This window comes from Prunus dulcis, chromosome 7 (assembly GCF_902201215.1).
Source record: "Prunus dulcis chromosome 7, ALMONDv2, whole genome shotgun sequence".
In the NCBI taxonomy this organism is placed as follows: Eukaryota; Viridiplantae; Streptophyta; class Magnoliopsida; order Rosales; family Rosaceae; genus Prunus; species Prunus dulcis.
The window spans coordinates 18,319,788-18,331,774 of record NC_047656.1 but is presented as its reverse complement, the minus strand read 5'-3'; the positions used below and the strand labels follow the sequence as shown (position 1 = coordinate 18,331,774).

The window sequence follows — 11,987 nt, the reverse complement described above, 5'->3', positions numbered from 1 at the left end:
ATTGGTTTGTTTGCTGGACACCAAAATGGTTCTGGGAATCTGTTTGGGACTAAAGACGGAAACTGAAATAGAAGCCATCACGTTTCAAATTGCTCTGAGGAAATCCTTTGTTATCTGATGAGGTCCACCTTGTTTGGATTTTATTAGTTTTCTGGAACCCTTCTGAGGAGAGCCCCATACATCTTCAGCTTTCACTCCCACAAAGCCCAAATATTTAACATCTCTCTCATAATCTCCAATTCAATCTTCAGGTTCACAAGCTCATCCCTTTAAGCAATGGCTCTGTTCAAATGGGTCTTTTTGATTTTCTTAGCCATATTAGTGATTTTGCCACTTCCCAATTACCATTCTTTGAGCCCGGAAGAGGTGGCTCAAATCCCAGATAATTTTTTTTGACTGTGCTCAAAAGCCGCAGCAAGCGATATATAGATCCAGTTTTGGCTGCTTCCAGTGTAATCCTTAGCCTGCTGCAACATCTTGTTTCACGTAAAGCCGACCCCTTGGATTGACAAGTTCACTAAAGACCTTTGTTTTATCACATATAGCAACTAGTATCTCATTCACCTATACTCACTCACGTGAAATAAATGTCAACATCTTGTTTATATGTACAAGAAGTACCACGTGGCCATACTACTATAGTATTCTATAATTTCTCTTTCATATGCTTGTTAGACCCCCTTTGCAAGGAATAGCGCCCTCGTTACTCCGTATCCATTCATTTTCGTAAAAGCTAGCGAATATATCTTGCAGGTTGTTACAGTTGGAAAGTTCCAAGGAGGTGGTGCATTCAATATTATTCCAGATTACAATTGGTGGCACGTCCAGAGCATTTTCAAAGGAAAGCTTTATCCAACTTAAACAAAGAACATGAAGACAAATATCATATGCTGATTGTCCATTTCTTTTACAATGTCTTATCACAAAATGTTAATTCTATAAGAATTGGAGTTGCAGGTTATAACAAGGCAAGCCAGTGTACAAAGGTGCAGTGCAACCGTCGTGTTCAATGGAAACGATAAGCCCTATACCCCACCGTGGCTGTTAACGACAAAGATCTGCATTAACACTTCCGAAATGTTGCAGGACATTTGCTCGGGCATCACTACATAGTGGAGAGCCAACCAATGATGGGTTCATAAGACTTCTCATTTTATCAAGAAGTAATTATTCCAGGATACTTTTTCCTTCTTGGTATGAAGAATGAGACTTGAGGAAAGTTTTTGAATCGAGGCATTCACCGTTGTTTAGAATAAAATGAAGATGTTCTTCCCTATGGAGCAGCATTGCATGCATCATTGGCCACAAGGTACCTCCTGGAAAATCAACCCAAATCTACTTGGCCAAAAGGGAACTCTCATGATGAGTTATGAAGCGCTTGGATGAAGTGAGGGTTCTACCCATGTAAACCACTTGCAGCCTGTGAGCTGCATGTGAATTTGATGGTAGAATCCCCCATATGTAAATATGACTTTGCACAAACAAAGTCAGCTATCCCATTAAGTGTTCTTTCTTTTTTCTTATATTAATGGTAGAGGATTTAAATTCGAGAACACGAGAAAAAATACCATTAGACTAGAGCTAGTCTTTGACGGTTGAGAAGAAAAGTATCATTAGACTACCATCAGATTGGTGATGTACAAATTTATTATAGACAATGAAATTATTATGATACTAATGTTAAATTAAGCAGACGATGTCCTACAGAATGCTACAGAATGAAATCATGAATATTGTTAAAAAAACGACAGGTCGTTTCCGTAGGAATCATGTCACGTGTGTAAAATCCCCTTCGATTGATGACGTTCTGCCATTAGCACCTATCATCTGCGAGTCTTGGAGCTCTAAAACGGTTGCATTCTCATCCCTCGTATGATGAGGTCACCGTCTTTGGATTGTTTTGTTGGTACCCTTCTGAGAGCAGAGTCACCTACATCTTTAGCTTTCACTCCTACCTAACCCAAAATTTTAACCCACTCTCTCAAATTCTCCAATTCAGTCATCAGATTCACAAGCTCAGTTCTTGCAATCAATGGCTCTCTGCAAATGGGTCTCTTTGATTTTCATAGTTATGGTGATCATGCCACTTCTCATTTCTTCAGACCATTCTTTGAGCCCGGAAGTGGTGGCTCAAATCCCAGTTAAGTTCCTCGACCGTGGTAAAAGGCAGGAGCTTTTTGATTTTATGGTGGGTGTTCGAAGGAAAATACATGAAAACCCAGAACTCGGTTTTGAGGAATTTGAGACTAGTAAGCTTATCAGAGTTGAGCTTGACCAGATGGGCATCCCTTACAAATACCCATTGGCTGAAACTGGTATTGTTGGCTTTATTGGGACTGGTGGACCGCCTTTTGTTGCAATTCGAGCGGATATGGATGCTCTAGCTATGCAGGTTTAGTAGAATTTTGGAGCTTTATAGATTTAGTTTTTGTCAATGTTTGAGTAGGATTATATTCATGTTGGACTTTTAGTGCTGGACTTGAGAGAGTTGGAAATTAATCATTAATATTGACTGTTATTTTGAACTAAAGCAAAAGACAAATTGATGACAAGTATTGGGTTTTCTTTTGGTACAGGAGAGTGTGGAGTGGGAGCACAAGAGTAAAGTTCCAGGGAAGATGCATGCATGTGGACATGATGCTCATGTTGCCATGCTTCTTGGTGCTGCAAAGATACTTCAAGAGCATCACCACGAATTACAGGTTTCCTTGTCCTTCTATTTCTAGAATATCCATTTTGTCGTGAAGTTGGATTTTGGTTGATGTGAACCTATTGTGTTCTTTTTACTGGTTAATTTTATGGGTTGAAGTAGTTACATAACCTTGAACATCGTGCTGGTATGGACTTTTGACAATTTCATAAAGCAATTATACATTAAAAATAGTCATTTCAGATGGGGAAACATGGTTCCTGATTCATCTCTGCTGTTACACAAAACATCAGGGAATAAAAAAATACAAAATCATTATCCATATGTGTCCCATGTTTGACAATCCCCATATAGAAGCATGCAGGTTAGCTGATTGAGATTATCAATCCTCATATGTGTTGAATTTCTTGGCTGGATGTTATGTGGTTACACACATTAGCAGTTTGACTTAGCTTCCCAGAAGTTTACCTATAAAAGAAGAGCTTAGACCCCTCAATAGTAATTGTCATCAAGTTAAAGATGTGACTACCAAAAGTGTATCAGTACATAGATGACATAATAAGGAGGGAGGAAACATGGTGATGTTAATTGACTTTTGGAGTGCCTACTGGAAGTTGGAATTGCATTATGATGTAGCCAGCTACCAGGGTCGAGCAGAGTACTTAGTCTATAGATTTCTAAGTGTGTGTATTTCTTAGTAGGGTTATTGGCATATTAAGTACACTTAGCATCAATGACACATTCACCATAAGTTATTTTCTCACTTGCATTTTTGTTAACTTCCCTATGTCATTGTAGCACAAGCGTTGTATTCTTCAGTGGACAGTTGTTATGTTTTCTTAGTTACTTGTTATGTTTCTTATAGGGAACAGTTGTTCTTGTTTTCCAACCAGCTGAGGAAGGAGGTGGAGGAGCAAAGAAAATGTTAGATGAAGGGGCATTGGAGCATGTTGGTGCCATCTTTGGGTTGCATGTCGCTGCTGATTACCCCATTGGTTCAGTGGTCACCAGGTCTGGCCCTTTTTTTGCCGCGAGTGGTTTTTTTGAGGCAGTAATAAGTGGGAAGGGGGGTCATGCTGCCATTCCACAGCACACAATAGACCCAATCTTGGCTGCTTCCAATGTCATTGTTAGTCTGCAACATCTTGTTTCACGTGAAGCTGACCCCTTGGAATCACAGGTTCTCTTTCTGTCTCTCCCTCTCCCTCTCATCTGCTTGTGTAATTTTATGTCTCTCAAATAACCCATCAAATCAAAATAGCCCAAGCAGTGCAGCTGTGTGGAAGTAAAAATTTGTATTGTTCTTGCAGCAGCCGTATGGAATGGAACTTCCAATTATATGTCGTATCAGTATCTTTTTTATAAATGATTTATTTTAGTTCCATAATCCATTTTAGTTCCTGTTATTCCTGTACCTTGGTTCTTCTTTACTTTTGAACCTTGATCTTCTTGACCCCTTTGTTTTGCACTACACATATTTTATCGTTCCGTTGCAATAAAATCCTCTCTGTCCCATAAAATTTGAAGTGAAAATTCTACCCAGATCATTTTGCTTTCAAATATAGAAAGTAATTAAATGTTTTCTTTTCCCTATGCTGTCACTCACTCATGGGTAAATGTTAACCTCTTACTTCATGTGCTTGTTAGACCCCTTTGCAAGGAATAGTGCCGTGATTACTTCATATCCATTTAGTTATATGAAAGTATATCTTGCAGGTTGTTACCGTTGGAAAATTCCAAGGTGGTGGTGCATTCAATGTTATTCCAGATTCTGTTACAATTGGTGGCACGTTCAGGGCATTTTCAAAGGAAAGCTTTATCCAACTTAAACAAAGAATTGAAGAGGTATTCCTCCCTTTACTTTCGGCATCCTGACTGAGTGCTGAAGTAAAAAATACCCTTTGCTGTCTTTATTGATTTCGTTTACAATGTCACATTGTAAATGTTAATTCTTTATCTGAATTGCAGGTTATCACTAGGCAAGCCAGTGTACAGAGGTGTAATGCAACAGTCCTATTCAATGAAAGGGATAAGCCCTTTTACCCTGTGGCTGTTAATGACAAAAATCTGCACGAACACTTCCGAAATGTTGCAGGTGATTTGTTGGGCCCTCAGAACATATTGGAAAGGCAACCCATGATGGGTGCAGAAGACTTCTCATTTTATCAAGAAGCAATTCCGGGATACTTCTTCTTTGTTGGTATGAAGAATGAGTCTCAAGGAAAGTTTGAATCAGGGCATTCACCGTTCTTTAGAGTAAATGAAGACGTTCTTCCATATGGAGCAGCATTGCATGCATCATTGGCCACAAGATACCTCCTGGAAAATCAACCCAAATCTACTTTGCCGAAAGGGAGCTTTCATGATGAATTGTGAAGCTCTAGGATTGATGGTTAAGGGCTCTACTCATGTAAAGCACATTATGAACTGCTTGCGGATTTGATGCTAGTATCTTCGCCATGTAAAGCTGACCCTTTATCAATAATTCAGCCAACCTGTTGATGATGTGATAAACCCGTTGTGTTAATAGTGAGTGGAAATTTTGTTCTTCTTTCAAAATAACAACATAAACCCATTTTCATTGAAGAATATCAAAATATCCTTATTTAAATAGTAATGATTCCTAATTAGTAATGTTCCTCCTCACTGTTCTTCACAAATTATGGCCAATGTAGTTCTATTATACATGGATTTTATGTTAATGAATAGACCCCACCGATCCCTTCATCAAAGCAGAGTATAAGTCATTAGCTAATATTTAATTGTAATGCCAGTAATTATCTCAGTTAAATCGAAAACCTACCTTCACAATAATGAATGATCCTTGGAATTTTACTGATAATAAAGATGCTGCACATGTGACAATGTGGCATGTTGCTCATTATGAACCTAAAACTTTAAGTAGGGTATACCCTCAATTGGATAAATTATAGAATGGTACTGGTGCTGAAGAATGAAGATGACATTATGTTAATGCTTTCCCTTATTTGAGGTTACCACCTTTCATACAATTTCCAAAGAATTAGTTTGGGTCAATGGGGTCTATCCCGATGGAAAATGGCCTCGACTTGCAGATTAGAGGTCTTAGGTTTGAAGCCCCATGACATTTTGGTTGAAATCTTGGTTGTGTGTGAGAAAAAAACCCCTCCCATCCCATGAGTTTTTTTTTTTTTTTTTTTTTTTTGTTGATAAAAGAGCGACAGCATTTTATTGACTATCACATTATATCAATCAATCTAAAGCTCTTTTGAACTGTTTTCTAAAATGAGGCTCATGGCCCCAGGGAAGTAAGATTCTGCGAAAAGAAAAAAGGAAACAAAATCAACGAAGTTGTTTCCAAAATAAGAGTCCTGCTAAACCAAGTCTATTGCAATTGCAATTAACCAAAAACTCTTCTTTCCGTGTTAATTAAAGATCTCAAACCCCCCCAAACCGACACCCCCCCCCCCCCCCCCCCCAAAAAAAAAAAATCAGTGCAGCAGATTAAAGAAGGTGATCAGTTTGGTTGATTCATTCTGTGATTCTGTAAATGTAAAAAGGTAAAATCCACAGCCAAAATCAACATAAACTTGCGGCATTCGTTTGCCTGCAGCTTGCATAAAAAGCTTCAATTGGTTAAGAGGGGTAAAACTAAAACTCATCTTCTTGAGAGAGAAAAGAGAAGCAGTCTTTGAGATCAAAATGGAGAGTTTAGAGTTGAAGTTTGACAGCACATGTGATTGTTGGGTGTTGGAGCCCATTGAAGGCTTCAAACCAAGACCCTCAAATCCAACCTCTACCAACAGACCCTCCACTGATACTTTGCCATCATCAATACCTTCACCAACTAGAAATTCTGCACCACCATTGCAACCACTTCCAAGAAGTGGCTTGTCTTCTCCCACTTACTTCAATCTCCATGGTTTACAAAAGCCTAGTCAAGGAAGGTTTCGCAAGATTGTGATTCGGTTTTGGAAATGTATCAAGCCAAGAATTCAATCAAGTCCTGCAAAAAAAGCGAAACAAGGAACGAAGCCTGGTGGTGCCTCAACCAAGACAAGAAGCAGTGTGCAGTCACCACAGGCACATCATGCTGAGTATTATTCTACAATGAGCCCCGATGAGCGCGATGAAAATCTAAAGGCGATCATCATCTACTGCAGGAAGTCTAATTCTACAGAGTCTACAGAAGTGGTAAGAAAATTTCAACTTCATGTCTCTTGTTAACGTTGCTTCTCTCAATTGACAGATGGAAAAACATGAGATATATTGACATGATATGATTTGCATTACTTTGCAGATGGCAGAAAACTGATGTTATATAAGCAGGAGGCAGATTGGATTCTTTTTATTCTAGAGTCTACATTGTCTGATTAAAGGTTTCTTTTGTCATACAAATATATTATGAGTTATGGATTCTACTTTTGCCTGTGATGAGGCTTTATGCTTTAAATGGATGCTACATATCAAGAAGCAGAGCAAAGAAGAGCCATTTTATTTCATGTATATATGTTTCATTAGAATGAAAGCTAACCCCATTAATTTGTCAATTGTCACTCCACAAGAAAGCTAAACCATAACATCTGCTAAAATTTCTATGATATTTTTTTTAAATATTACTAAGCTGTCATGGCATTGTTTTTCTTGTTATCACTGAAGACCATGGAACCAAATTCAACGTGATACAGGTTTTTTTACTATCAATTGCCTACTGGTATTTATTTGGAGTGCCATTTGAAGCCCAAAACGAGACCTGTTTTCACAGGCACCATATGCCATTCCTTTGCCTTTAATTTAAAAATGGATTTGAACCTCCAAACCCTAAATCTAAGTCTCAACCTTTCTCAAGCCTCAAATCTTAACCCCAAGCCAAGACTACTATGGGGCACTTATGACTCGATTAGGCTTGGATACTCACATAACTCAACCTAGGGTCTTCTTTTCCAATCTTTACCTTATGTTTGGTTTGCTGAGAAAGCTGTGGGGAAAGTAAAATTGAAAATAGAATCTTCAACTATTAAAAGAGTATAGCCGCGCGGCTATACTCTTATATTCGAATATTTTAATAGTATAGCCGCGCGGCTTTACTGTTAAAATATATTAATATTTAAACAGTATAGCCACGCGGCCATACTTTTAACCAAATGCTAATTAAAAGGAAACAGTAAAGTAGGATGAATATTTTACGAGTAATCAAACGTACACATGTACCGGACCCACTTAATCGAGGTGCAGGAGACACGATACTCTTCGGCTGAGAAACAAATTTTCCCTGATTTCCCATCCACTTTCTCGAAGGCCAAACAGAGAGAACGAAGGAAAAAACTCAACTAGAAAAATTGTTGGCGATGAAGAAGCTAGCGAGACAATTGAGGAAGTCACAGGACGATGACTTCTCTCTCCCTACTTGGGACGACCCTACTCTCAACGATTCTCGTCCCCTAGACATTCAAGGTTTCTCTGAGTTCTATCTACGATTGGCTGCCGATAAACGCCATCAAAATGAAATTTTTGAATTTTTATTCAATTTTTGATTAAATGGGTTGTCTTGTTTGCAGAACAAGAAGAGTTGGTGCGTTCATTCGAGAAGAGTCAAGCTCAGCAGAGTCGTTTCTGGAGGGTATATTTTAGTCCTCTCCCCCAAGTAAACAATTTTAGTTGATTTTCTTTACCTTGCAACCATGAACTAAGTGCTTGCTGATTCTTCTTTTGCTAGCTTTTGTTTGCATCACTTCTCTTTTGCTTCTCTGCGTTTCTGTTATACTCGATCTTCCAGCAGGTTTTGTCTCCATGGGAATTGGTATGTTTATTCTCTCTCTCTCTCTCTCTCTCTCTCTCTCGCTTTTAAAGCCAGATCAAGCATTTTGCTTTTTTCTTAGTTCTCATTGAATTACCATTTTCCAGTGTTATCAGCACTAGATGCGTGGCAATGGGAATTTTCTATCAATTACATTTCATTAATGCTTTGAAATACATTGGGTCCAAATTTGGGATGGGTATTTAATAATATTTATTTTAACAATGAGACCTAATACAAGTAGTGAATATGTGGTATCGTCAATTAACAAGTGTAAGGATTTCCGTTCTGATATTAAGTTCGAAAATTTCACTAGGTAGATCTTGTTACTGTGGAAAAGTTTAGAGATAAGCCGTGGGTTGAGTGCATTTTTGTTGTTTATGGAACTTTGGAAATTTGAGGCATGTAGTATTTTCTTGTCACTCTCTAATATTGATGATGAGACAAAGGTCAGATGGGCAACTTGTTTATTATATGTTGAATTTTGTGGCTATGTTTTTCTGAAAGATATATTTACTTACCGAACTGTCATATTTTGTTCTTAATCACAGCGTTATCATGCTTACTTCATGGAGGAGGTGCACTCATGGATGATTATATCAGCAGGTGTTTTTCCAATACTTATCATTAGTTGATAGTAGAGTCAAATGCACTCATGAGATAACCAACTTATGATAATATACTTCCAACCGTTCGTTCCTTCAAATTTCTTCCTGTGGTAGCTTCACTGGTCTGATTTGAAACTCTATTCTGTACATGATATGTACCCTTTGGACTAGTTTCATATAGGAACAGGCGGTAACAGCATACTTTTCTACTTGATGTATATTCTTTGGGTTTTAAACCTAATCCGTAATTTTTCACTGTTGAGGGAAGTACACTTAGCATGATGTTTCAGTGTTTAATGGCTGTCTTGTCACAATATTTTGAGATGAGATTATTAACTAATAAAAACTTTAACAGATTGGCTAGCTGTTTTAGCATGTTCATCAGCCATCATAGGATTACTTCATGATTCAAAGCATCACCGGCGATGGATTTGGTACTCGCTATTTACTGGCATTATACTCGCAGTTTTCTGGTTGTATTACATGTTGAGGTATGTTTACTTCTCAAACACACACATTCTAATGTGAGTTAATTATCTTTTGATTTCTCTAACCAGTATACTTAAGGCACCAACTAGTTCTAAACATATATGATACTTGTGCAGATTGCCAAGGTTCCGCTGGGATGTAATCTGGCTTCCATTTGGACCTCTAAGGTATGATCAAATGTGATTTATGTTCGTAGGTTGACTATGCAACTTTTAAATTTATGACCATGCAACTTTTAAATTTAATCACGAAAGCATATGTATACATTGGAATTGCAGTGGAGCAGGACTCACTCTGTATGTCGATCATCTACTAATTGAGTCATCAGAAGAAATAAGAAAACTTCGAGGCTACATGTATGCTTACAAAGCTAGCTGAATCTCGTATTTGTTTATCTTTGACATTGATCCGAGATAGATAGCACAGGGACTAGACTAAAAGTGTGACTCTGGTACGAGGCAGCTCGTATGAGCTGCGTTAATCGCATGGAAAAATCCTTGTTAAACTCTAAGGTAATTCGCTTTAATCATATTTTGTAAAACTAATTTTGAATAATTAGTGGGGTCTGAGAGTTTATGAATTATGTTTTAGAGGCCTCCTAAATTCTGCCCTCTAAAGTTCCCTCTTTCACGATTGGATCACCTTTATCAATTTTTGTTCACACTGCATCAAAACGTTCACATGCTAATGGAGTTTCAAAATGTTTTGGGGTTCTATTCACCTAGTGTTCCGGTACTCTATGTGCTCATTCATGTAGCCTCTTGTCCTCTTGTATCCTAGTGCTTTGTGTGAATGGAGATAAGTCAATGAGTTTCTAATGACCTGTTTCTTCTCTGTTTCCTGATGTATCTGAAATTCATACCTCATAATGTTGGAATAATTTCTGTCGTTTAATGTGGTATTAGTAGATTTTATTTTTACTCGCGAGCTATGGCTTCAAATTCTGTTCTTTGATTTTATTTTGGCTGTCGACAGAGTAGTTTGCAATAAATTTTTATGTAGTTTAATGGGTTCCATGCTCTTTCTTTGAAACTGAATCTTAGTTTTTGACCTGGTCTACTTTCTTGGAATCTGGTTGCATGCTTATGTGGGTTTGAAATTTTATTGTTTTTTGGTTGTGATGGAATGCTAACCTGAAAATGTATTCTAACTGGCTTTGACGGGAGATATTTGGTAATACTTGGGTCATGCCTTTCTCCTTTTGTTGTTGATGGGGATTTGCCTAATGTCTTGGGAGTGTTTATAAACTTTGCTTCTGACTGCTAGGGCTACTTATAGGAAGGGAAATTTTTTTATTTTTTTGTTGTAAAAGGGCGAATTTTGAGTTTTAGGGTTGTTTTTATTAATATGCTTAATGGAGCTTTGGCTTTGCAGGCTTTCTGTATTGGGGATTTGCAAGCTTCATGTCAGAGGCTTCATATCTGCACAAAGAGTATCATAAAAGACCAAAAGAAAAATAAGTTGAGCGAATTTTATTTATACTTTATGTAATATTTATGAACAGACCTTTTGAGGAACGGTATTGTTTTCCTAACAAGAGATGTTACTACAACCATGTTAGTCGCGGAGGGCTGGACGAAATGTTTTTCACAACTTTTAGCGCTGGTTTTCTGTACTGCTGCCTTTGTTGCTTTTTGAAACGTTCTAAACAAATATGGATACTTTGGTAGATTGCATGTGGAACTCTAAGGTATCTTAAAATGTGACATTCATGTCCATAAGTTGTTTATGCAACTTCTAGGTTTATTCATGAACACATAGGTATGCTATCATGTGTATTGTGTGGGAGAAAAACTGAGACAAAAGGCACACTTGTTCATGTGAGATTAGGATTTCCTTTTTCTTAATGGGTTTTGTTTTCATTTTTCTTATTATTTATAAATATGAGGAAGGCCACACTTGTTTTACATTCTTACGAAACAATTGGCAAAGCACACTCACTTTGTGGCAGCGAATGCGTTAGATTCTTAAAAGATATCAGAGCCTTTTTTTCCCCTTGCGTATAATAAAGCAGAGCAATTTTGAAAACCAACAAAAACAACCAAACTTAAAAGGTTAAAAAGTGTTACAGTTTATAATTTTGAGTTCTAGATTTCGCTTGTGACCACCCTAAAAAAAAAAAAAAAAAGAGTTCTAGATTTTGTTTATTCGTTTTATTGAAAGTTCATATATGTATTTTATTTTCGCACCTCATGTCAATAATCAATTAGTTTCACTCACTGCTCAGAGTCTGAGATCCTCACACCCATCTAACTTTCCTTGGGCAGCAAGAAAAGAAATCCTGTTATGTCCAAACCCTTATTCTTAATTATTTTATTGTAGGGTTTCCTGTTTGATTTAGGATAGTCCAGTGAGTATATAATCATCCCATCGTTTATTTTCCTTCTTCTGCAAGTAAGTTTTCATCACCCACCAACCTAAACATTCAATTACAATAAGCTCCAATCCTTCAAGTTTCAATCTT

General features: G+C 37.5%; 2 protein-coding genes and 1 pseudogene across 4 annotated transcripts in view; all 3 read left to right on the top strand.

Annotated features, from left to right (window-relative positions):
• The window catches only part of LOC117635128, a 30,187-nt pseudogene extending 28,814 nt beyond the window's left edge, over nt 1–1,373 (top strand). Inside the window, exons 4-5 of the transcript XR_004586876.1 lie at nt 754–889; nt 958–1,373. The product of XR_004586876.1 is annotated as an IAA-amino acid hydrolase ILR1-like 4 (transcript). The remainder of the gene's footprint in view (nt 1–753; nt 890–957) is intronic.
• A 434-nt stretch (nt 1,374–1,807) lies between these two features.
• LOC117634297 (IAA-amino acid hydrolase ILR1-like 4) lies at nt 1,808–5,199 on the top strand. Its single transcript, XM_034368342.1, has 5 exons — nt 1,808–2,392; nt 2,577–2,702; nt 3,516–3,830; nt 4,367–4,495; nt 4,619–5,199. Exons 1-5 carry the CDS (start codon nt 2,033–2,035, stop codon nt 5,024–5,026), a joined length of 1,338 nt encoding a protein of 445 aa, XP_034224233.1. The 5' UTR covers nt 1,808–2,032; the 3' UTR covers nt 5,027–5,199.
• Nucleotides 5,200–7,860: 2,661 nt separating this feature from the next.
• On the top strand, nt 7,861–11,192 carry LOC117636203. 2 transcript variants are annotated; one of them, XR_004587009.1, is made up of 8 exons: nt 7,861–8,083; nt 8,188–8,249; nt 8,346–8,429; nt 8,978–9,032; nt 9,390–9,525; nt 9,640–9,690; nt 9,802–10,035; nt 10,898–11,192. XR_004587009.1 is itself a non-coding variant. In XM_034370709.1 (7 exons), exons 1-7 carry the CDS (start codon nt 7,978–7,980, stop codon nt 9,899–9,901), a joined length of 594 nt encoding a protein of 197 aa, XP_034226600.1. In that variant the 5' UTR covers nt 7,879–7,977; the 3' UTR covers nt 9,902–10,174. The 2 variants fall into 2 exon arrangements, 1 of the variants encoding a protein (XP_034226600.1); XM_034370709.1 differs by lacking the exon at nt 10,898–11,192 and having other exon boundaries at nt 7,879–8,083; nt 9,802–10,174.
• Nucleotides 11,193–11,987: the final 795 nt, after the last annotated feature.